The sequence below is a fragment of the Pteropus medius genome, unplaced genomic scaffold (genome assembly GCF_902729225.1).
Source record: "Pteropus medius unplaced genomic scaffold, Ma_sr-lr_union100, whole genome shotgun sequence".
In the NCBI taxonomy this organism is placed as follows: Eukaryota; Metazoa; Chordata; class Mammalia; order Chiroptera; family Pteropodidae; genus Pteropus; species Pteropus medius.
Genome location: NW_024354875.1, coordinates 37,879,735 through 37,907,068, shown reverse-complemented (window position 1 = coordinate 37,907,068; position 27,334 = coordinate 37,879,735). Strand labels below are relative to the sequence as shown.

The 27,334-nt window shown below is 34.7% G+C and overlaps 1 protein-coding gene and 1 pseudogene across 7 annotated transcripts in view; both read left to right on the top strand.

Moving 5' to 3' along the window:
* ZNF385B (zinc finger protein 385B) overlaps positions 1-21,843 on the top strand; it is a 344,341-nt gene extending 322,498 nt beyond the window's left edge. For all 7 annotated transcript variants that reach the window (XM_039855975.1, XM_039855974.1, XM_039855976.1 and 4 more), the window contains 5 exons: positions 3,748-3,910; positions 16,873-17,118; positions 18,114-18,292; positions 18,877-18,978; positions 20,363-21,843. In XM_039855975.1, the coding sequence (XP_039711909.1) occupies positions 3,748-3,910; positions 16,873-17,118; positions 18,114-18,292; positions 18,877-18,978; positions 20,363-20,581 (909 nt within the window). In that variant the 3' untranslated portion in view covers positions 20,582-21,843. The remainder of the gene's footprint in view (positions 1-3,747; positions 3,911-16,872; positions 17,119-18,113; positions 18,293-18,876; positions 18,979-20,362) is intronic.
* LOC120597493 (uncharacterized) lies at positions 11,548-11,666 on the top strand (annotated as a pseudogene).
* Positions 21,844-27,334: the final 5,491 nt, after the last annotated feature.

Sequence of the window (27,334 nt, the reverse complement as noted above, 5' to 3'; positions counted from 1 at the left end):
CCTTCGCTGCTCTTTACCTTTCATTTTATAATTCCACCCTCTTTTTTGGTTTATAGTTATTTGCATTCATGTCTTTTCTTTCAACTACCAAGTAAGAGTCTTTGCTTTTTATTTTTCACAATGTCTAGCGCATGGCTGGTGCTAAGTAATTCTTCATGCAGTAAATAATCAGGTTTTCCCCTTATTAGTTTAGTCTATTTTTATGTTACTTCATTTGATATGTTTTATTTGCCATTTTAGTAAATAGAGTTTTTCTGAAAATTAACTGATCTCTGCTATTTCCCATATAACACTGCTTAATACATTGAAATCTGTCTCAGAATAAAAGATGCCAATAGTTTTAATGATGTACTTTTTTTAAATTAAGGCATCAGTTTAAATACAAAAAAAAAAAATTGGTTTTATTGATAAATAAATATTGAGGACTTACTCCATGATATGGAACCTTCCCAGCCACTTGGTGAGTTTGAGTTTGGCTGTTCTTTCTGTACAAAGTAAACGGTTTAACATCATGTTTCAAGATCCTAGCTGCTTCTCTGAAGCACTAATTAGAAATAAGTTTAAAACCAGAAAGCGAAGCACAGTGAATTTTAGAATTTCTCTTTACTACATTTTTATTTTTATAGCAATACATTATCTTATTATTTATCTTTTTTGTTTGGACCAATAGGGTCCCTAGAAATGTAGAGGATTTGAGAAAACAGACAGCTTTTGCAACAAAGATGGAGACGAATGGAAGAAAAAATTCTAGGATGTCATGTCCTGTCAAAGCCGTTCTGTCAGTGGGCAGTCAGGTAGTTGCTGGAGTGACCTCTGAGAGAAGAACCAATACCAATGAATTCTTTGTGGAGGTCAGTATGGTGGTTTAGGCAACTTTCTAATTCTGGCAATTCTTAACAAGAGGTTTCTTTGATCACTGTAAGAAGCACAGAGCACTTTTGTTAGGGAAGCAGAAAACAAGCCATCAGTGTTAGACAAATACGTGTCTGCTGATTAGTCCTTGAGAGGTGTAAAATAAGTCAACTTGGTTAACCAAGTCTCTTAGAAGTGATACAAGAGCCTTCATTGTTGCTTGGGCTTGATGGTATTACCTAATTCACAGGTGTTGGGGTTTTTTTTTTTTTTTTTTTTGGCTCTTATCCTTATTTCTTTCACTCCTCAATTAAGGAGACTCCTCAATAATGAAGTCTGGTTAATCGTGTTACTACTTAACAGTGTCTCAGTTTCACTTGAAGATTTGCCAAGGATTTAGAAGCTGTTTACACTGCCTCAGATACAATACTGGGGATAGCAAAGTGCGTCTACCAATAATCCCACAGGGGAATTGGAAGGATGCCAAATGTGAGTTAGCGGCGCCTGCCACTGTCTTTATTCCGTGATCTTTCCCAAACAATGGTCAGTAGAGGCTAAGAACCCTAGTTGCACTTGTCTCCATGCCTCAGAACTCAAAAGGAAAAGTGGATCATGGCTATGGGAAGTTCTTTCCATCTTGGCATCTAGTGAGGTGTCACTTAGCTAGATCTTTATCCTAAGTGCTAATTGATGCTGTTAAGTTTCTGCAGTAATGCCAAGAAATAGTAAAGAGGAAATGACACTCTGCTTATCTTGTGCAAGCAGGTTTTATTCTGAGAACCATGTTTTTTTAGCCAAAGGACATCAAAGTAACATCATACTATTTAGTATACTTGGAAAAAGGAGGAGATCTCCTGATATGTTGTAGAAATTGTTATATACCTAAGAAGTGGGACTTTCTTGCTACTCACCAGAAGGATCAGGCCTAATGTGTTATGCTAGTATATTTCCCATGATTTAAGTTGATAGTCTTTATTCATAGAAACTTCTGTTAAAATATAATCTTTCATTGAGTCATTAAAAGCAGTGTGCTTTTGTTGTGTGTAATTTTTAACTCTAATAAAATTATAATGTTATCTTAATGTGACTATGTATATGCATGGTATTTGGGTATATAGTTAAATAGAAATAAACATGTCAGCATTTTGGATCTGCAAAATGGCTTCTACACCAATCTATTTGACTTTTGATAAGTTATTTAACTCGTTTGTGCCTGGAGTTTATTTGTAAAGTGCTGACTAATAATCCTAACTTACAGGGTATTGTGAGAATTAAATGAGCTAATATGTGTAATACATTTAGAACTATGCTTGGCAGAAGCTTAATACTATTAGTTATTATTTTATTACTTCACATTATCAATTTTTAAATTTTTATTTATATATTTTCTGAATTTATATCTACCCAACTATATCAGCTGGATTTAACCATCTTGGTTGATAATAAATAAATGACTTTTTCTTTCTTGGGATTTTTTTTCACCCTGACAGAGTATATAGTGAGAGGTCTTTGAGCAAACCAACTAAAAGCAATGATAAGTCAAGCATGATGTAAAACAATACTTACAAAGGAAGTTAGATACTGTGTACAGTCAATAAAAGGTCACTGACCTTGGGTGATTGGGGTTATATGCCAGGAATATCACTTATGTATCCTTTGTTGAAACATAGAATTATAACCTGGTTCATTCTTTCCAATGTCACTTCTAACTACCTACCTATCTACCTACCTAACTAACCTACCTACACAGACACAGACACACACACATACACACACCACCTATATACTGGTTGCTCAGAAAAACTTTTTTTACATAGGTTCTCTTTATATATCTGTATGTATATAAGGAGAACCGATGTAAAAAAAGTTATTACTTTAGAAATCCTCTCACAAAAATTCATTTATATGATAAGTTTATCATCCATTTAACTTTTATAAATAAACTAATATGCCATATAGCATATATTATAGTTTTATTTTTTTACGTTTTTTTTGTTTGTTTTTTACTAATGAATGTTTATATTTTTAGGATCTATTCAAAATGAAATTGAAGTGAATAAACTCATTCTTTTGCTAATATGTGCATTAGTACTTGATACCAAAAAGGTAAAATCCTTGATCTTTAGGCAAAGGGAATTTTCCAAATGTCAGTAAGTTTACTAAATGTTTTCTTATTTTGCTGTAATTTGTTTTTGTCTTTTGAAGATTTTTAGTAGTCACTTGTCTTCTCCCTTTCCTAACTTTTGATCTAGTATTGAAGTCACAGTTCCACTCATGCTCGTTAACTTCTGAATCATATCTGAGATCAGAAACAAGGATTGTCCTTACTTCCTTTGTGGCTTATATCATCTGTTGTTAGAACTAAAATCATCAAAATGATGCATGAAAACACCTGTAGATGACTCTAAAATGTAGTACCATCTTCACCCACTAGCAAGTTGCTTTGTCTCATCACTTACTCTCAGAGCAGAGTCTGGAAGAAAGTAGATGCAGGGCAGACAGGTTTTTAGCTGAAGGGAAAGAAACTGTAATGGTTGTGGGTAGGACACAGAGCAGCTTGCTGTCAGTCAAATGTCTGAAGAGCACCCCCAGTGGACAGTGGTGGAAGGTACTGATAACAAAGCTTACCTTTGCCATAATTTGCCCTGGCCCTGTTGTCCAATCATGTAATGTCTGGTTTTTAAAGACACAGGTCCTCTGCATTGTAGAGAAAGTTTCAACATGCAAAAAGCTCTTAGATACTGATCTACCACTTCACTAAATGCCAAAACATAGTTGAGTGCTGAGTTGTTAATGTCTGTGGTGCTGATGATTGAATGTATTTTTTTCTGCATGATCATCCATTGTGGTGTTTGTAAGTAGCAAAAAATGAGCCTGATTTGTTCTCCTTTGTAGAGCCAGGCCGAGGCCCACTACAAAGGAAGTAAACATGCCAAGAAGGTCAAAGCACTAGAGGCAACGAAAAATAAACCAAAAATGGTTTCTTCCAAGGACAGCGCAAAGGCTAATCCCAGCTGCTCCATCACTCCAATCACAGGCAACAGCTCTGACAAATCAGGTCAATGACACTTTTTGTTCTTTACATTCTTTGTGTTCCTCTTTCCTGGTCCCCAACCCCATTCTTCTCCGCTCAGCTGTTGCATGTTTTCTCCATGATTTGTTTTTATGATATTAATATGTTTCCTTCACAGGAAGTTATTTGTTTGCACGGAATCAAAGTATTCAATATGTTACCATTCCATGTTGTTAGGTATATATATATATTTAAGTATATATGTGTATAAATATATATGTATATATGCATGAAAATAAGTATAGGCTACTTGGTCACAATGTGTTTAGACAAATATCCAGAAATGAATCTAAAATACTGTGTTTATTATTCCTTTCTATTCATTTTGTGTTTGGTTTTTACTATAGATTTTTTCAGTAAAGGAATTCTTAAACTTGTTTACTAATAGACATTTTTATATTCTTTTACTATGATGAAGGAGAATGGAGGAGCAAAACAGTGAAGTTTTCTGAGAGTGGCATTATTAAGTGAATCTGAAAATATGTTCAATAATAAAAGATTTTAATTTTTGAAGATCTTTGTAAAGTTCTCCTCAGAATTACAAATAACTCGAGGATTTTACGGGCACTATTTACAAAGTTATGAATTGAGTAACAGAAGAACTTTGTATAATGGGAAATGGACTACTAGTGAAAATGCGTTTTAAAAAGAGTCACAGTTCCAGTGCATCAGCAGTTTTTCTGAGTAGGTTCAATTAAATGATTCAGAGAGAAAAGTCTTTTTTTTTCTAACATGTATACCATGAAATTATATGTTTAATAGACTTTCTCACACTCATATCTGCTCCTCAGGGCCGAACATGGATGAGTCGTCTGGTGTTAGTGACTAGTTGAGGACCAGTGTCTATTAAAGGAGACTAAGAGAATAAATCCCTTTCAGTTTGACTCTTTAGAGACCTCTCTGTTGTTGGACGCACGCATACACACACACCTCTCTCCTGATTCTATTCGCTCTTCAAATCATTGTAGAATTTGAGGAAGAGACTTCATAAAGCTTTCCTGTAGCTGTCCACAGTTTTGGAGAAGAACAAATTCATTACCGTAAAAGGAAGGTTCAGAAAAGCCTACTCAGACAAAGATTGTGTAAGAAGGGACAATTATTAATTAAGTCCCATAAATACTGGTTCCAGAAGCTCTGCAGCCTAGAAGGAGTGAGCTAACCAAAATTTGGTAATAAAGAGTTTTCATTCTTTGTGTCATAGAATTATTAAATCATGTGATCCGATGAATAGATAATAAATACTGGATTATTATATCATACTTCTCCCCTTCTAAAGAACAAAGCCTTTTTAATATATTATTTAATCGATTTTTAACTCAGATCTAACAGATGTTAAGGTCAAATATTATCTCCAGTTTACAAAATAGCAAACTGAGGCAAGGTCCCTATTGTGGCAGTTATTTGCTGGCGGTTACCTAGTATTTGGTAGAACAGGATCTATCATCTCCTGACTTCCTGCCTGGTTTTATTTTCTATAGAATATTGTTGCCCCTATGAAGCAATAGTCTGTCAAAGACTTTATTACCTGAATCGAGCACTTGATTAGAAAAAAATGAAGTATGTTTCATTAAAGGCAGTTAAGTAAGAATACCTGTCCTATTCACTTTTTAGAGTTTGAGATAGAATTAAATATAAAATCCAAAGAAATGGTTTTATGGTCTCCGAGGATCTACCCCAACTTTTAATGATTCATTAATGGGAGTTCAAAACATGGTAAGATGGAGGAGAAATGTGCTTTGAGAGAATTGGGGTCAAAACACAGCAAGCATTAGGCAACTTCAGGAAGATGGTGAGAACATATTGGCCAGACACTGTACCCAAATTTCTCCCTGGAGTTCAAGCATCATAATGCCATATGACAGTATACCTCTCTGTGAAAATACATCCTATACATCAAATTGAATGTTTTCTTGTGACAGCATTTAACCACTCATAATATGTTCGAACAACAACAAAAAAGCCATTGAAAAACCTTATTTCTTGAAAATAATAAAATATTGTGATGATCAACCTAATGATAAAATATTGTGATAGTCAACCTAATGGTCCATATGTCTAATCTTCAGCAGTAGATGTTTTTAAAAAATTAATTAGATATCAAGGTGGGAAAAAATACATTTCTAGTTCTTCAAAGTATATAAAGCTATTTAGAGCTAAACAGCCTTTAATCAATTGCTGTCTAAACAGGTGAAAGCAGATGGAATGATTTAAAATGCTATAGATATTTTTATAAATGCAGTTAAGAGCAAAAACGATGGAACCAGCATGTTCTGCTTGAAATATAACAATATGAACACCTTAAATTTGTTCAGTTTACAAAATCCAGTCACATATATGTTTTCATATGATTCTCTCAACAGCCCTATAACTGGTAGGGCTGAAATTAGTATTTACCTTTCATTGATTCATACAACAAACTTTATATCCATTTATTCACTATATACATATAACTATACAAAATAGTATAGTACATCTGTATATTTTGCCAGATACTGGGGTGCAACAATAAACAGAAAGACAATTTCTTGTCCTCAGAGAATATCCAACCTAGTTTTTATTGTGTTGAACAGTCAGACTATGAAGAAAAATAATATGTAGTTACCACTTTCAAGCTGTGCCCAAATATATGGTAACAGCAAAGAACTTGGGTCTTGGAAGAGTTAAATGGCTTGTATGAGGTCACAAATCATATCCTAGTAGAGTCAAAACAGGCACTGAAGTCTTCTTGTTCCACGCTTATTCCATTATTCCCATTACTTCTAAATTTCTCCGACTTGGGGGAGCAAATACAAGTATCCCAATGAGTAAAGTCAGACCGCTAAACCACTTTTTAAAGGATTAGTGAGTAGGACAATATATTATTTTTAAATTGCTTGCTGACTGTTGATATTTTTCAGTAGGAGCTGTGGCATTGAAAGGGCCATTAAGGCTTTGTTTTATTAATAACCCTTAGTTCCTATGCATTGTGTTGTCTGTAGCATTTTAATTGTAATAGAACACAGCTTTAGAAGTTATAACTCTTTTCAAGGGCAAGTTTGAATGCAAACACTCATTTCAGGTAAATGACAAATGTTCTCAAAGCTCCAGCTTGAAAACTGTAGACTTTCTGTGCCTAAGCTAAATATACTGACTGAGATAGAGGTCAACATTGAGGTCAGCAGGAGCCTTGACCTGCCTCCTAAAGTGTCCAGTTGGGTTGTCCTGAACACTGTCCACATTTTCAGTAGGATTTTGAATCATTCTATCTAAAATATTTGCACTAAGGACGTGGGGATTGTTTTATTTATCCATACCCATGATCATACCACAGAGACTGAGATGATATTATCAGAAAAGACATAGGAAGGAAGGAAAGAAGGTAGGATACCTCAAACAACTCATTTTAGTTTTCAGTATGTTGTGCTTTTGCATGGTGGCAATTTCTCGTGTGTGAACCCAGACCAGTTATCAACTGGTAGATCAGTATGATTTGCCTGGAAAGGCTGCAGTTCAGCTTTTTATGATTACCCTGATGCCTTATGAAAGAGCATTTTCAGTTTTGTCAAAGAGTGTTTCTGCCAAGGATACAAATGCAGACCCTCGCCTCATCATTTTTATGAGTTCCCCTTCATGTTTCACAGTTTTCATGTGTTACAAATGGGGCCAAGTTTTCCAAATGACAACTTCTCATTTCCACTGACTGACGCAGGATTCCATAGATTAGCTAGCAAGGTCTTCGTAACTGCCTCTTCCTTCCTTTCTGTCTCCAGCAGCCAGACCTTGTGCTGTTGAGAAGAAGAAAATGATTGTTTTCTGCCTTGGCAGTATCTGTCATTTATAGACAAGCACTATCATAAATTTGGCATACATCTATCCAAATCCAGGAGGCTGAGATTTAGTATCCCTCATAAAATAATAGATTAACTATATTTATGACAAGCATCTTAAGTCTGAAATTCTGGGGTATAATCATGTAGAGCGTAAATTGAGTCCCATCTGTATAAAGAGAACAGACCATTATACTAAGGCTCATATTTTCGTGAAATGTACATATATCATTAACACTTTCAAAGTCAATTTAAAAAAATGAAACTGCCTGTGCACCTTGAATTTGACAATAGCAACCTACCAAACAAGGCTGAAAATTCTTAGCTAGTTAAGTGTTGGTCATACTCTGGAAACTGACTTCTGAAACTTTTGAGCATTTTTTTTTTTTGCTTCCAAATAATGTTGAACATTTATTGTTAGGTTATCCACTTCTATAAGCTATTTCTTAGTGATGCTCTAAAAATGTGAACCAAAGTTAAGACTGACTTATGATTTATTGAGGATCTATTAACTTATGATTTATTAGAAATATGTTACAAACCCTTCTAAAAAGCAAAATCTTAGATATCTCCTTGAGGCTTATGTCACCATTAAAAACTTTTCGATATTTAAAAGATATTGGAATGTAAAAGGATTTTGTATGTACATTGACTAACTTTGTAAATGCACAACCATAAATGCCCTTGAGATTTTTACAAAGGTTATTACTTACATTTTTATGATATTCCACTTATTTGCTTCAAGAAGAATTCTCTCACAGTGACATATTTTTCTAAAATGGGTGGATGATCAAATAGAACTACTCAATAAATAGTGGTAGATTCTGTGTGCAGGACACTGGTACTAGGCATTTTGTGGGATTCTGGGCCCAATTCTGATTATGCTTACACTCTAACATCATGCAAATTTAGTTTTATAATATAAAGCTTAAATTGTGTTTTATAGAAACATACTTTTTATTGAAGTCTTCCCTGACTTCTTTCACTGTGATCAGATTTGTTGTTATGGACATAGCATTATGCAGTAATGGTGCTCTCATTTCTATAGACAGGGCTATCCAATAAAACATTCTGTGGTGATAAAAATGGTCTATAATCTGTGTTGTCCAACACGAGTGCCATTAGCCACACATAGCTATTCAGTACTCAAAATGTGGCTTGTGATACTGAGGAACTGAATATTTCATTTTAAGTAGCTACTGTATTGGATAACACATCTATAGACCGTGATACTCTTTGCTCTTTTGACTAGTTATGACTCCAGAGAAGGCATTAAATTCTCTGAGCATCTCTTTTCTCATCTGTGAAGTGGGAATAATGCCCTTCATACATCACAGCAGTGTTGGATGGAGTCCGTGAAATGATTATGAAAGAGCTTTGCAAAATGTAAAGCATAATAAAATTGCCTATTATTGATGTCGATAGTTTTTTGGGTTTTGTTTTTTTGTTTTGCTTTGTTTTTGTTTTGCTCCTCCTGTGATATGTTATTTCAGCTGTCCTTTCTTGCTGCTATCAGTGAGAGGTGGTCAGCTATCACCATCTTTCATTGTGCTGCACCTAATACAGCATACTCTGGAAAATCAGATCTAAGCTTATTAGACGTATATGCAAAAATAAGTTTAACAGAAGTACTACTAATAATTAATATGTAACTGAATGATCATGTTGTGCCTGATACTAATGTGCTAAACATTTTATATATGCTATCTTAATTAATGATTATAGCAATCCTTTGATGGATACTAGAAAGTGAGACCTAGAAAGGGGAAATAATGACTCAGAGTCATTCAAATAGAACATAGTTTCAAGGTCAGAGTCTCATTGGGGTAGTCACTCAGATTTACTACCATGTTATGCCATCTTTGGATGAAGGTTCATAGACTTAACTGCACGTATTTTTGAAGGCTATATTAGATTATTTTTAACTGAGTGATACTTCTAGAAGTCTGATATCTCAAAAGGGTGTTAACCTTTCTACATTCTATTTTACAACTGTTTTTTTTTTTTTTAAGTTTGAGTGGCTTTGAATATAGATATATTAACCAAGGTATGATTCTTGAGTGTCTCTTACTTACTTTGCATTTATAGCATAGTTAAAAGAATATGAGCTCGAACTCAGATTAGTTCCACCTCTCATTAACCTTATAACCTTAACCAAGTCATGTTCACTGATCTTCTATTTCCTCATCTATAAAATGGAAGGGCTAATACCTAACCCCCAGTTTATTGTCAAAATTAGTGAACTAGTAAATGTGCCTGGCTCACTGCCTATCACTTAACAGATGCTCAATAAACAGTAACCATAAAAAGCAGCCATTTGTTCAAAGAAATTTGCAGACTCTGTCCTTTTCTTAACTCTACAGTTATTTCATTCCATGCTGCCATGCAACAGTGATCTTTACTTATATTCTTCTTGTGATTATTTTATTATTTCACAGTAATTATTGCACATGTATTTTCATTCCAGGACATTAAGGCTTAATGAGCCTGACTCTCCCAGTGGGACATTTAAAGATGTGGAAGGACCTTCTTGGTCTTTCTAACATTTTGTGTAATAGAGGAAATGTCCTTCTACTTATTCTCCCACTTTTTATGTATCTTATCCATTATGTTCCCTGTAGCTCCTGGTACTCTCCTGTGTACAGCAGTCATAGAGTTAGTATGTATTAAATTAACATCAATTTAATGTGGGAAGCTCTGGTGTACTCCTTAGAATATGGACAGGGCAAAAATACACTGGGTAGCTCTTTTTATTGTATTCGGTAAGATAGATGTCCCATCTCATAGGTTGCCAATCTGCTTTATATACAGCTACAGTAATAAAAGAATGGACAATCCAACACATCTCCATTTGTTGAAGGAGAAAATTGGATGCTTCCTGTGGAGAAACAGTCCTCCTAGAACTAGGGTTGTCTACTGAGATCAAAGGAGCAGTAAGGGGTGTAATCACAATGAGAAACACAGCCCTTCCCACCTGACAACTTCCCGCTGGCATTTGTGTCAATAAATAGGAGAAACTTGTCAACCTATACATTTTATTCCTAGTTTCTTGCAAAAATGTTTTCTTAGTATATAATTTTTTGGCATTTTTCTGTATGCTATTAATTACTTAACCTCTAAAAATATGTGCTTTGTTCCCTTTCAAAAATGAAATGACATAAATACTAGAATATCTTGTCACAATAGAGATTATTTTATGCTTTCCAATATTTGAACTTCTGTCATCTTATGATGATTTTTGCTTATTTAACTAGCAAAATGGCCATATCTAAGTTCATAATTTATCTTCCATACCACAATATCTTTGTTCTTAGTTCTCTATTAATAAATAAAGTATTTTTATTCAATGTGAAAATTAATTAGTGTACCACATTCTGAGTTTAGGAAAAGTTATTTATTTTATTCTTTTCAATAAAATTTTACCCAATACTTTGACTAATCCATAAGACATAATGACTAATATACAGTGAAAATTTTTTAAAATACTTTGGAAAATCATTAGCAGATGTTCTGATTATATTACAGCATTTCCAAGTGAGAGAACTTTTTGGAAAGCAATGTCATAGGATAAATCAAGAACAACAACAACAAAAATGTTCATTCCATTAGACCAGTTAATTCTTTCCGTAATTAATATCTAGGAAATAATCCCAAATACCAAGCAATAAAAATAAAACACTGTCATTAAGAGGCCCATCATAGCATTATTTGTATTAATGGAAACTGTAAACAAGATGATCAGTATTTGGAAAATTATTTAAATAAAGTACTTGTGTCCAAAAGACTATTATACAGCTTTAAAGTAAATAAAAGTAACTCTACGGCAATGCCACCCTGAACAAGCCCACTCCCATCTGATCTTGGAAGCTAAGCAGGGTCGGGCCTGGTTAGTACTTGGATGGGAGACCACGTAGGAAGACCAGGTGCTGTAGGCATAAAAAATAAAAAAAATAAGAGATTGTAAGCTGACAAGGTCGTTGCAATCTGTGAGGTCAACCGAGGGTTGCCTCACCTAAATCAATCAATCAATCAATCAATTAATTAATTAATTAAAAGTAGCAACATGAAAAAATACACGTAATACATTAAATCAAAAAGTTACAAAATATATTAAATCAAAGGGTAAAAAATGTCTTTCTCATGTATGTATTTGCAAGTATGTATTAAGCAGGCAGTACCCAGTCAGGTCCATAAAGAGTGAGAGCTGACACCTAGCTCCCTGGAACAGCCTGAGGCAATAAGCTTGTTTGCCAACAGTAAATTTTTTGCATTTTCTGTATTGAACAAAGATATATTTTTTAGATGAAGAAAAACTCAGTTTCCTCAGCATTTCCCAGGCTGACCTTTCTATTGTCAGTGTGCATTTTACTCTGCCTGGAGTATCAAAGTTAAACTGTATAGAGCACCTAGAGAGGAAGAAGGTGAGAGGAGCAGAATTTAAATGTTTTCCATGTACCTGTGAATCTGTTTCCTTTGTAAAGAGCCATTCATTTGAAAGAAAAAGAATCTGCTCCTCATTCCACCTAGAAAATTAGTTTTTAATCTTATCCCTGGCTTTTGAATCGTTGCTGGACCTACTCCCTGAGGGGTTTAATTTGAGTGACATAAGTTAGTTATTCTATTTTCCATAATAAAGCTGCCTCAGAAATAACTGTTTCACATCTCTTAGTGACAAATGCGAAAGGGGGCAATTTTTCAACCTGAAGTCGAAATATGATTTCTCTATTGTACAAGTCAAATGTCTGGAAAACTACACAAAATAGGAGAAAGCTCTTCATTAGATTCAAACTCTAGCAAACAAGCTCTCTTTTGTGCTCACTTAGAAAAGTGACAAGTTCACTAATATCAGTGCCAGCTCATTAATACAGAGTGTTGGCTGCCAGCTTTCAACATGGAGATATCTGGAGGTGCCACTGTTTTATCTAAGTATGAGACTGACAGCTTCTGCTCCCCAACAAAATGACACAAGGGATAATGGGGCAGTTGTCAAGCAGATCTCAGACAAGCAGAGAAATGACTGTCATATCAAACCACAAAATCACTGCAGGGTGTAGCCCAAAGGCCAGAACCTGATTGACATAGGCTTTCAAATGGAAAGAGCAGAGATTTCCTAAGTCAGGATTATAGCCTTGAAGAAAATTACAGTACAAGATCTGTTTCGAAATTATGAAATTAATCACTTGACTCTCATGGGGCCAAAGTTACTTAAAATAAGCTTTTGTGTTTTTTTTTGTTGTTGTTGTTAAGGTAAGGACATACAGATTCTGATTCAGGGAAGAGTCATTTTAATTTATAGACAATTTTCCCTGCTTCCAGGATTAGTCTAAAAGCCAAGATATGAAAATTAGATATAGACATAGTTAATTATGAATTAGCAAGCTTCACAGTGATCAACAGTGCTTGACAAGACAGTTTCCGGAAGTCAGTGTGAGGCAAGATAACGTGGCACCGGGTGTGAAAGGCCTTTGACCCAGTGTGTAATATTTTAGGACTTCTGTCATGTTCTGTTCATCTTCTGTGTTAGCATATTAATCCCCTGAGGCTGTATTTGAGTAGAATAATGATCAGTTTGATGAACAGGTGGGTTGATTTGAGTGATGTTTTTAGAGTTAAAAAATAAGAGTGACAAATATATACTGAAGACTGAGTTCCTTTACATGGATTGTCAACTGGAAAATAGTTCCAAAAAAAGGAGGTTTTCAGAATGTTTAGAGCTTTGGAAAATAAGTAAATTAATGTGGAACCTCCCAAGGAGGCTACTTTGAAGAACTAACTTCATTTGGCTGCATAAATTATTGATATCTGTTGCAAAAGACAGTTCTGATGTAGCTAAGCAAATTTTGTTTCAAAATCCTGTAGGATAAAACCTTTAAAAAGGTGTTTGAATAATCAGGAAATAATTAAGACAGTCAGAAGCCCTGCTAATTAACATTAGGTGAGGGAATACTTGAAAGTGGAATTCATATTAACCAAAGTTCCAGATGACATGCATCTTTATTAAAAGAAACAGAAGTAAACAGTACATTAATTAAACTTTCTAATACACAAAATAAGGAGGCTTTAAAAATGTCAGTAAGGAAAGAAATAATATAATGGATTTTGATAAAAATATCAAGCAATTAAAATGAGAAATAATAAATTTAGGCTTTGAAGTTTATAAGTTTATACACCCAGAAAGCATGCCACAATTTAAATACATTATTACAGAAGTGACTTTTCTGATTTTAAAATGTGTCTTATTGACTAGCCAGTATCAATCTAATGGTAGAATTCCCTGAATATTATGGAACATTTATACATTTCCAAGGTCAAAATATAGCCCTAATAATCTCAAAGATTAAAACTTTGGCCTATCTAGGGGGATAAAAAGGGAAACGTAATTTATCTAAATGTTAGATCATGTAAATGTTATACACACCATACCTCTTAATATTTTTAAATGGGAAATGGCTACCTTTAGTATCTGTTTTAATATTTTTAACATATTCTCCGCCTTCTGACTCAATCCACCCTTATATCTTCCTGTTACTATCTATTACTGTTATCTTTGCTCAACTAACAGGTATTCGCCAAGCAAACCCCAAGCTTTCTATTACCGAAGCATGTCCTCATGCTTCTACTTCCCCACTTCTTTTCAGTCCATTCTATGCTTATCTAAATTTGACCTTCAAAACCTAGCCAAAATACCACTTCCTTTTATGAAAAATGTCTCTTTTTTCCTAGCCAGAAGTAATCATTTCCCTCTCTATGCTCTCATGCCTTTTACGAGTCTCGATCATAAATTAGAGATTTCTAAAATGGCCATCTCACTTCTGCTAAACTGTTACTTTATTAAAGTCTATATCTACTTTTTTTACTATCCCCTTCAATGTCTACCACATTGTCATAATTAGCTTATTGTTAATACGCATGTTAATAAATAAATGACCTATTTTGAAAAAGATATGAAAAAGAAATGTTTAATTTTTTAAAAGAAATGGGGATATAGAGGAAAAGATATAATTTTGTTTGTCTTCGCAATGTAATCTGAATTAGATAATAGTTAAATAGGATAGATATTTTCACTTAAGGCAAATATGCTTTAAAACTAAACTATAATTATAAAACAAAACAACAGCTTTTTCACATTTCTAGGTGACTATTGGATGCCTTTTATAATGTTTATACCATGTAAAGCCCTCCCTTTGTGCAGGAAGATTAATACACTTTGCATTGGATAGCTAGAGAAAACATTGTGGTCATTTATGTCACCTACTAACCTGTGGGACATTGTTTAATTTTGATGAGCCTCCGTTTCCTTATATTTACAATAAGAATAATCATTTCAACCTTACCCATTTCACAAGTTTGTTGTGAAAGATAATAAGCTAATGTAAGTGATAGCACTTTGTAAATTGTAAAATTATTTATAAATGATTTTTTTTTTTGAGGGAGAGCAATGTAAGGGACATTAATGTAGTAATAAGGATAAGAGCGAGAATGAATGGGTGAATGACTAAAACAGGTCAGATTCCTTGGGTCAAATTTATATGAAATAGCTTAAGAACAGCTTGAAGCAAAGAAAGGTTTTGCTGTGCAATAACTTAAGTTTCCATCATGAGAAACAGTATTTCCACAGGGGCAAATGTTAAGATTACTGAATTATTTTGCTTTGTGCATTCTATAAAATGGCAAATTCAATCTGAGGGATCCTTATAGATGAGAGAGTTCCAGGCCTGAAATAATCTTCAATCTAATTTACTTACTATTACCATTTAGGAAAGATGCTTTTATTCCTTCTTTCCTACTATTGAGATCAGTTTAGTAAACGTCTAAGATCTATTCCATCATACTTCATGGCATCTTGAAGTTTTAATAAAGTTGCTGAAAAGAAATATAGATTGTGGAACCCAAGGATAAAAAGGGATCTGAGCATTCACTTATTCCAAACACTACCCAGACCTGGAATTCATCTGTAGAAACTATGCTATGTCTAGCCTTGACCTAGATGGATTCAATGCAGGAAAAGGGATAGAACTCAACAGCTGATCCCCACATTAATTAAGTTTAAATATGATGATCTTTCATTTTTGATATGTGTGACAGCTTTGGTTTGCCTTGTATGCAGAACAGACAAACTCTACCATGTTGCTGTTCCCCTAGTCACTCCTGCCTTCTTGGTCACGCGGGCCCATGTTTCACAGTTCCAAATTAGCTAAGGCATTGAACAAATAAATTTTCAGTTTTAATTTTCTTTCTCTTTTAATGACAGTTTATAGCACACCTATAGACATTTTCTAAGCTCTAGAAGGATTAAACATGTAATGGATTTTGCTGTTGCCTAAGAAGTTCCAGTTTCTTTCCCAAAGGAGCCACTGAACAGAGCCTATCTTAAATAGCAAATAAAAATACCCTGGAGAGTTGAAGTTATCCTGGCCCCTCTTATATCCTTCAAATGGGTCTTGAGGATTATAAGCATTTAGTAGCTACATAATCAAATGCCAAGATGTCTATAAATTATTAGGCTAATCCTCATATTGTGCTTATGGTTAATGTCATTATTTAAAATTTATGATTTAGACTGATTAGTAATTGGTAAGTATAATAGAATCTTTACATCTTATATTTTGGATAAATTTGATTTCCATTCATTGAGCAACAAAAACTTAACTAATCATAACTAAAATAAACCATGTTTCTTCCTTCCTCTCTACCCCACACCCCAAAGTTAAAAATTGAATTTTAACTTTATATTCATGTCCTAATTAAAGCATGAGTAGTTGAATGAAACTACCATTGCCTAATGACCTATGTCATGTTACTATCATATCATGTAATTGTACTGGAAGGTAGCTGATTTTTCCATGTATTAAAGACTTCCCTGAAGCAAAATTTACAACTCAAGAATATTAGATAGAAAGTTTCCTGCTCTGAGTGGGAGAATAAAGTCATTTTTCATAAGACATCATGATCTTGGGGTGACCTGATATGGAAACTGATGGTGTGTAGTTCTGTTTTAATCAAGCTCAATAAATTAAAATCTGTGCTGGGTTAAAAACTACATAGAGAAATCAAATTTCTATTTTTAATTCCTTTATGTCAATTTATCTGTGTTTATATGATATATGAGGCTTTAATACCACTTATCTGTGTTTCTCTTAGAAGACAAAGGGAAGCTAAAAGGCAACAGTTCCAGTCAATCGTCAAGCTCTGAAGGTGGCTCATTTCTCCTCAAATCTGGCACAACACCCCTGCCACCTGGAGCAGACACTTCTCCCTCCAGGAGCACAAATGGCGCTCCTGGTACTATTTCTGAATCAGAAGAAGAAAAGGCAAAAAAATTGCTTTATTGTTCACTATGCAAAGTGGCTGTGAATTCTCTGTCACAGCTAGAGGCACACAACACAGGTTAGTGGCTATTATTGGAATTTGCTTATGACAAAATCCAGCTTTCCCCAGATTAACATACCTTTTGTTGTTCAAACATTAGTTTTGTTCAATGTCTTCTCGACGTTTTTGATTCAAAGGTATGATTTAGAAAAAAGTATGACCATAACGACTTTAGAAACTGCCAGGCAAAAGCAGGTTGGAGATAAAACTTGTTCTGTTCTTTATTTCTTCAAAAGTATCTGATACTTTCCAAAATTCATCATAAGGAAGTGACAGGGATGAAGACAAATATCTATGCACAACACAGATAGAGGCACACAACACAGGTTAGTGGCTATTAACCTGCAAAAAAAGAGAAAACAATCTAAAACTGTCTCAGTAGGTAAATGTTGAATAAATTATAGTAACCCAATGATAGAATGTATTACTCAGTATTAAAATGTAATTATAAGAAAATGTGTATATACTTCGATATGTGAAATTTTCAGGATCTTTCATTAATATGATTTCAGTTTTGAAAAAAAGAATATATTATAATGCTGATTATTAAAAATTTAAGTATAGTTGGTAGACAATATTATAGTTATATTAGTTTCAGGTATACAATATAGAGATTTGACAGTGTGATCACCCCACTAATTCTAATAAATATTTTCACTGTGCAAACTTCTCATTATATTTTGACTATATTTGTTTTTTAAATACTAACAAAAAAAGAACCTGAAAAGAAATACGCTAAAATGATAACTAGTTATATCTGGGTGGTGAAAATATGGGAAGTCTTTATTTTCTTGGCGTTTCTGTATTTTCCGTATTTTCTTTATTATATACTTTTCTGTTCTCTCATTTTTTTTATAATGAAAATGTGTTAAATTTATAATAAGAATTAAAATGGTTATTAAAAATAAAAGCATTGGGAAATTTGGCCTGAAGATTCTTCTCAAGGATAAGAAAACAAAGAGCTTTGTATAGTTCTTAAATAGCTACCTAATATATGTTTCTTTCTGTTTTAGGATCTAAACACAAGACCATGGTTGAAGCTCGCAATGGGGCTGGTCCAATTAAGTCCTATCCTAGACCTGGATCAAGATTAAAGATGCAGAATGGCAGTAAGGGGTCAGGACTACAGAATAAGACATTTCATTGTGAAATCTGTGATGTTCATGTTAATTCAGAAATTCAACTCAAACAGGTAATGTATCCTGAATGAGCAGTTGCTGTTGTTTGGGGTCGCCACATGACCATGTATCTCCCAATCTATATAATGGTTCTCACTGTGCTCACAATTAAATTTACTAACCTTTATAGGATTTATACAATATACAAAATACAGGTGCTCTGTGGAAGAAAAAGTCAGTACCAAATATTTGCACACCTACTATTACTATGTGTCAGATTCCAGACTAGGTGTTAGACACAGGCGAGCACAGCAGTCACCTGGAGCTTACAATCAAGCAGGAATTTCTGAAAGATAAATGAGATGTTCGGCCTGTCTTCCAAGGACCCAAAATCTAGTTAGGGAGACAGACTTGTCAGTCACGGTGGTAATACCTAGCAAAGTCGGATAAGAGCTATGGAGAAGAGGAAAGGAGAGGGACGTTACAATTAAGAGCAAGTCTTAACTTAGAGAGTGGAGTCATTTTACCCAAACCACCTTGCAGCTCTTGCTAGAACTGGAAATGGTGAAATCAGCTACCTCTACCTTAGAGATATATATTTTTTTACATGGAGTGAAACTCACATTTAGATTCAGCTAAAGCATCAAACTTTTTGCAGCACATTTCTAGCCGAAGGCATAAGGATCGAGTTGCAGGAAAACCACTGAAGCCGAAATACAGCCCTTACAACAAACTCCAGCGGAGCCCAAGCATTTTAGCAGTAAGTTCACCTTGCCTGCTCATCTGTTTTGTGGGGCAGTGTTGCTGGCTTGGGCAGGGACTCTGGGTAAGCAGGGCCTGGGGATTAATTGGTTCTGAAAGGTTTGGAACTTAAAATAGGCCTCACAGGCAAAAGTTTTACAGTGAACTGCTTAGTCTGAGCTATAGGATATTTTGAAGGAAACTTCCTTAGAGAAGATAAACTGAACTTCTTTACGAGCTAAAATCTTACCTTTTACTAGGACCTTTTAAAAAGACTACCTTCTTTAGCACGTAAAGAAAAGTAAAGGCTCAGGAACAAGGACAAGTGATGACTGTTGAACCTGGGAAAACTGATTGCTTTTAGAAAACAAAAATCCATTCATTTAATATCCTCTCCTCCTCCCTTCCCCACCCTTTCCCCTCCCCCTAGTAGACATGCTGGTAATCGGCTGGTCTTACCTGTCATACCCAGGGGCTCTAGCAATAGCTGTCATATAAATACCCAGATGGATAGATTTCATAATCTCGCTGGGACCCAGTGTGGTGTTCAATCTGAGGCTGAAACTAGGAGTAGCCACTGGAGGCCATGCTGAGATTATCTTCCAGCTTCTCTAAAGCCTCTTTATGATGCTGCAAATGGTGTAACCTGTCTGCAAGAAGCAAAATCACCTTGCAAAACTCTTCCTGATTGCAAAAGAGAGAAGTTAGGGATCGATTTCTTACTTCACAGGAAGATTCCACCCTGGGATTCCTTTAAATAGAAAAAGTTTCTAACCTATTTACAGTCATTCCCAATGACAGAAATTTGAGTTAGCTGCAGTTTTTCAAGTGGCCAGAGAGAGAGAGGTGTAAACCGACTTTGTTTTCATGACTCTTCATGGGTCCCTAATGTCCTGAACCTCAGTCACCTGTCCCAGTGTGGCTTTTTGAAGAGAATTGAAAAGGTCATGCATAGTCTCAAAAAACAAAAACAAAAGCAAAACAAAACAAAACAAAAACCTCTCTCCAGGCTGCATTGTGGTTAAAGACAAGTTTGAATTTTGAATTGAGCTTCATTGTCTAAGTGGGAAACCTTCTGGGGATGTTCGGTTTTTTTTCTTTCTGAACAGCAGTGTAAAATAGCTTTAGTATCTATTCAGAGAGACTTTCCTCTGTCCTAGCACCCAGGGGCAAAGACCACCAAAAAAGAATTCGAATAGAAACAAGTCAAAGGAAAGGTGTGCCAAGAGCCTTTGAAACCAGTTTTGTGAAAATAATCATTTCTTGACTTGTGAGAGTAAAGATTTTTTAAATTTGACTTCTAAACGTTGGTGTTTTACTTATGAAAATGTATTTGCGGTGCTTATTCAAAACAATATCCCCCACCCCACCCCACCCCATTCCTGGTTTTCCTCCTTCATTAGGCAAAACTTGCATTCCAGAAAGATATGATGAAGCCTTTGGGGCCCGCCTTCCTGTCCTCTCCCCTGGCGGCGGCAGCGGCAGTATCCTCCGCGCTGTCACTGCCACCCCGGCCGTCTGCCTCGCTGTTCCAGGCTGCAGCCATACCTCCAGCTCTCCTAAGGCCCGGCCATGGGCCCATCCGCGCCACTCCTGCCTCCATCCTCTTCGCGCCCTACTAAGGTCTGCAAGTCCCCAGCCGGCCATTAGGAAAGTTGAGATGGAAAGCCAAAAGGCTTCAGCAATTCAAGCATCTTGTGTTGCGGTGTCCCACCTATCCACAAAATGCAGCATACCACCTGAGCCTGACTCCAAAGAATAACAAATCACTAGATTCAAGAGTGCTTTTAGGGGCCCCTCCTGTCATTTAGAAATCTGAGCGGCACAGGCTTTAGCTCCCTATTCCTTCCCTCTGCCCTACCCCATTCAATTTGTGTATCTGAGATATTTGGTTTCTTGCAAATGTATGGGTCAGAAAAAAATATATACATATATCATTCTCTGACTATTTTTCCATGGGTGTGATCTGGTTTAGAAACAATATGGAATATTTTCCTGACAGACTTGAAAACTAGGGTCTTCCTCACACGTCTGTAAATAACTCTGGAATCCAGCTGGGCACATTCTAGTGTGGAACAAAAATAGATAAACACAAGTGCTTACTTGTGGATACCATATCACCAACAAATCACAACGTTTTCTTTTTGGTGTTCTATTGTTGACAGGGATTGTGTACTGTTTTAGACCCAAGTACTGTTATATCCTGTGTAGTACTAGATCTGTATCTCTTGTCTGAATTAAACATTTTTAGTTGCTGTGTAAATGTTAGGAAGCAAAGTAGCTTTGAATTTTCTCTTTAAGAGAACAAAACATAAAGTAATGTATTTTCTTTATTTCCCATTTTATTTGGTGATATTTAAATGAAATAGAAAGCCATATAACATAGCTATAATTACTACCTGTTTGCTATTTTTAACTTATTTTGTAGCTTCCTCACCAGTTTGAGTTGCTAAGCAAATGTATACGAACAGAAAAGAGCTTCCTAAATCGCACATTTTTGCACCTCTTGTGCATTCTGCAAGAAGACAATGAATCCATGTATTTCTATGTAATTATCTTCTTCATTTTTAACCTGTTTTCATTTGTAATGATGCTACATAATTTTGTGGCTCCCTAATGCAATAATGTACAGAAGATAAAAAATTTATAATTGAACAATTTGTCTTTCTTTTCACTGAATATATTGCAGGTCATGCTCCCATGCCCCCCTTTCTAAGCTGGTATCAACAAGACTGGGATGTTTGTGATATCAGGGGCAAGAAGTATCATAACACAACAAAATAGAGTGAACTCTTTGAGCAGCTGTATCTGCAATCTGTAAATGGTAAAATGTCTGTGTATTTTTTTAAATGTACCTTTTCAATAAAAGTACAAAAAATAAAAACCTGTATTTGCAAAGTTATTTTCTCCTGAGACACCTTCAATTTGAAATCATCTGATGAAAGATTTTCAGTAGGCGCAGAGATTGCTTTTTACATATTTAGCGTTTTCAGCTCTTATTTGCAGCATATTTATTTGTCATGTTTATTCATTACTGTTCACGGCATCTGCATGAGGCGAGACTTTACTGCTGTTTTTCCTTTGAGCCTGGGCCAAAGTTGTGAGTGTGGCCCAAAATCACAGTTGCAGCCTGCCAAATAGTTGTGACTCTGATTTTCTTAAACTTGCTGTGAATCTTCTAAATCTCTAGCCCATCTTTTATTCATGTCCATGGCAATTATGATCTTTTTTCAGAGAATTTTACTCCACTTCTCCCCGCTTCACCTTCTCTAATCACTTGTTATGTTCTTAAGTGTACAGATCTATACATCATTGTTTGTTGCGATTATCTATTGCTGCTTAATGAACTACTCCAAAACTTAGTGGCTTAAAATAACAACTATTTTACCATTTTACAATTTGGTGGGGTCAGGAAATCCAGCAGGGCTGGGCTGAGCTTCAGGAAGAGGTCTCTTGGTAATATTCAGCTGGTGGGTGGGTTCACCTAAAAGATGGCTTTACTGATATGTCTGCCTGGATGGAGATGGCCAAAAGGCTGAACTCTACTGGAGTAGTCTACAAGAGGGCTTACCCAAGGCCTCCCCAGCTGCACGGTCTCAGGTAATTATACCGTAACTCAGGGCTCTCAGAGCATTCAAAAGGCCTAGGTGGAAGTCAAAAGGCTTCTTATAAAATTGTCTCAAAACTCCCAGCATGTCACTTACGGTGCATTCTATTGATCAAGCAAGTCACTAAGGTCAATCCATGTTCAAGAAGAGGGGAAATTATTTACTTTTCAATGTGAAAAAGAGCAAAGAATTTGTAGCCAACTTTAATCTACCACTCTATCATAGAATTTTTAGGAGAGTAGTAATAAAGTTATTACAGATCCCCTTTTCCCGCACCTTATGCCCAAACCATGTCAGTTTTTGAAAATGAGATGATTTGGGGTAGAATAGGATCTAAATTCTCATTTCTGAAAAAATTAAGGCCAGTGGATAACATTGTAGATGTGATACGTGGCAATAGATTTCCTCAATCAAATACTTTATCCAACTATTTAAAAATTTAACCCTAATATTCTAGACTTGTAATCAGGTTACTTTTAGAGTCTATTAAGGTTCCAGTTTGACATTCAGAATTTGGGTGTTTTTTTTTTATATGACATTTGAACTCTAACCAATACTAGTTACACAAACCTTGATTGGACCTTCAGACATGGCTCACAGACGTCACATTCTGAAGGAATGGTGTTTGTGTAAGAACACAATGGGGGAACTCTTTCAGAAAAGAAAGTTTGAAAAACTTTGGAGAAGTTTTAAAAATTATTTTTATAGACTCCAATGACAATCATAGTTCATTTCTCTTGTATCATCCTCTATCCTATTAATGTTTACTGCAATCCTCAAAAATTATTAAATGTCAATATTTAAATAGACTCAGGAATTTAATGATTAGATTTATAGAGTTTAAGATTTTTAAAATTGCTTCAGGGATGAAATACAAAAGAATAGTAATTAATTAAAATGAATGCCTCCAAAAAAAGCCATGAATAGCTTCAAATGATGATTTATAAAACACAATTAAACAAATAAATATATCTTATCATACACCCTGATTCTGAGATGCAAGTGTGGGTCAGTCATGAAGGGATGTATATATTTGAGCTAAATACCCCTTACTCTGCCATTTCTTGCAGGAAAAGACCACCACTCTGCCCCCCTCCCCTTATTTGGAAAGTTAAAAAATGTGCTGTTTATTCTGAGATAGTCCAGCTCTGGTATCTGTAGAATCTGAAAACCACTCTCAGGTAGGATTGCCAGATAAAATATAAAACACACAGTTAAACTTGAATTTCAGATAAACAATGAATCATTTTTAGTATAATATTCTAATACTTTTTATGTATGATATTGCATAAAGTATAAGGATGTCCCATAAATAAGTATGCAATATTTGGGACATACTTATATTAAAAGAATATTTGTTGTCTATCTGAAATTCAAATTCAAGGGGATAAACTATTTTTATTTGCTAAATCTGGTAACTTGTCTCGGAAGCATTCCTTTTTATATCAAGTACCATTATTCTTCAGGAGAGAAACAATCTCTTGGGTATTAAAAATAAATAATGAGTTTTTAAAGGCACATTGTGAAATGTACTCATAAAGAGACAAAGGGATTTGCAACAAGCAAAAGCCAATCATATATTAACATTGGATAGGACCAGGACAGGGGAAAATGTAGTTAAAGAGGCCTCTTATTTAAAGCTGTACTGATACCTGTCTAACAAAGTTAAACTACTGTAAAAGCAAACAACCAAAGTTTTCATTTGTATTATGCACCAAACATATCACCCCTGATTTGTTTCTTCTATACGCTATGATAATTCTTACTTTCTAGAGCAGAAATGGTTATGGTTGTGTAGAATTTTTCCCTCAGGAAATACTTTAAGGAAAATTACACTATAGTTAACATAGCTGAGAAAGAGGGATTCCCACTGGGGGAAAAAAGGAAAAAGCTGATAGAGCATCAGGTGGAACTCCTGTTGTGCTAAGACTCCCTTTGAGAGTCTAAAAAGATTCTCTGAGGAGACTGAGTTTGGGGATGTTTTGAGAAGTTAGTGCCCACTGTCTGGGGTGCCATCGAGACAGGGTTCATGTCAGGAGGGAAGAGATGGCCAGGAACTCTTTGATAGATAAAATTGAGTTAGCATCAAGACATACACCCTTGATAAGCAAAGGATCTTCAGGTAATAGGTAAAGATTTCATTTCACCTCTGTAAGTCTGCTGTGTGGATTCCATCCTCTCTTTGCTGTGTTCCTTCCATCAGATCCTTGCTGAGAGGTAAAACAGCCTCATTTGGAAAGTGTCAGTTTCTTTTACCTCGGTAGGTTGAGGGGAAGCTCTGTAGTGCAAGAGCAAATTCCGCTGGGAATTCTCATCTTTGCCTCCTTACTTCCTCCAAATAATTAGTTCCATGGGGGAACTTAAAGAGACATAATGCAGGTTCTCAGCAGCTATGGAGTGTGACTGTAGGGAATTGCTCTGATTTCCGTGGCTAAAATTTTTAAAGCTGGAGAGACAATGAAATGTATTCTTCTCCTCACTGGGTGCTCAAAACCACATCAAACCTCTGCTTGTCAGATGGAATTCCATCTGTGGGTACAATGAAAATTTCTTCATGTCATATTATTCATTATAAGTAGTCACTTATCTGCAGATGATTGGACAAGCTTGTCATTAAGCTTGTCATTAAGCATCTGCTTTTCATTTTTATTATAGTGAAAAAGTAAAATTAGGATAGAGAAGAATTTAAAAAGAATAATACATAACTAGCACTCAAAAGACCTGAATTCAGATCCTGGTCATGTCATACACTAATTCGTTTTGTGATTTTATGTCAGAAAATAATTTTACGTAATATTCCCAGAACCTCAGTTTTTGACATCTATAAAACAGATATTATGGTATCTAACTCACAACGTGGTTCTGGGAAGCAAATAAAATTAAACATGTAAAAATGTTTCTGTAAATTTTAGCTCATTTTACAAATTTTTGTTAATAGGTGGACAAATAAAATTGATTTTTTCATTTTAAATTTCTAAATTTTACGTAAGATTTCTTCAAAATAGCCAATTTTGAGTTTTAGCATTAGAATCAGAGAAAAATACATCTGTAATGGAGAAGAAATAGCAAATTCATTAGTTGTAAGTTTATGCTCTTATTCTCAAAGGTATAATTCAAATAGAAGTGATACTAAGATAATAGTGCCAAAGTAAATGCGGTGTTCGCATATCGCAAGTGTATTTGAATTTTATGTCTTATATTCCATACAACAAAAACAGACTTTCAAATTGAAAAAAATAAAAAACTTCTTTATGGTATAAAAAAATTACAACTATTGTTATAAAAAAAATACAACTTCTTTCTGATGTAAAAAATGTTAAAACATTATAAAGAGGATTTAAACATAGAAAACAAAGAAAAATATTAATAATCCATGTGACATATAAAGTTTTATATACTTACAAAGAACTCTTTAAAATGGGGTGGGAGAACTCTTTCAGAAAAGAAAGATGAACAATCCAATTAAAAAAAAAAAAAGGCAAAAATGCAACCCAGAAAAGAGAAAATATACACGAATGCTTAATAAACGTGAAAAGATGTTAGTCATCCCTAAAGTAATACAAATGAAATCATGTTTGATCCAGCATATTAACACAAATTATAAATTCTCCAAACTTTATATAAATGAAAGTGGGAAAATGGACCCATTTATGCACTGTTGGTAGTAATGAAAATTGCTCTGACTTTTTTGAAGGATGATTGGTCATATGTGTTATCGTGTCAGTCATCCATAACCTTTGACTTAGGAAGTCTATATCCGAGACTTTACCCTAAGATAAAAATCCTGTAAATTTTTTAAAAATTTGCACACAAGTGTTTTTCAAAATAGTGAAAAAAATGTTCATCCACAGGGAATGAATAAGATTATGGACCCCATATGCAGTGGGAAACAGCCCAACCATTTAAAATAATGACATATTTCTGTAATTATTGGCATGAAAAAATGTCCATGATGTGTGTCCAAGTGGGAGAAATAAAAGGTTACAAAACAACATGTTGAGTATGATCACATTTGTACTAAACTTTAAAACTATATCTATACATTTGTATGTGTGTGTATATATATATAGAGAGAGAGAGAGAAAGAGAGAGAGAGAGACAGAGAGAGAGAGAGAGAGAGAGAGAGATGTCTCATAAAAGTGATCCTCCAGACTGACAGAAGGAGTTACTCTTGAATTATAGATTTTCATATGGCTTTACATTTTATTTATAATTTTTGTATAGTTTGAATTTTTTACAATGAACACAAGTCACTATTTCAGAATTGTGTATATTTAGTAGTACAGTTATAATGAAAACAGATGACCTCCACTACATAATGACAGAGGCAATTTCCAAAGACTCCAAGAAATTATAATAGAAAAATAAATGTATACTAAATGTTCAATAAGAATATTTAACCATAAAAAGAAGCAAGGAAAGAATTTTAATGTTATTTCAAAAATTTTTTCTGTCATAAGAAAAAATACTTTTCTGACATTTTGAGAAAACATAATAAGCTTATTTTGAAAAAGGATACACTCAGTTGCTTAAATAATGCAAATAGCACCTTAAGGTGTATGACTCAGTGTCTCTCTTGTGGATTCTTTCTGCCTCTCTTCCATGTTCTGGGTTCTACTGCTTAACCAGCTCCGTGTTTCTACTACTAAACACTAATTCTACGAGAACTGCATAACCAGGTATGGAAACTTGGGGCTGCGTTTTTTTTAAACCAAGAAATTCTACCTATTTATTTTAGAAATTACATTATTATAAGGTCAAAATATA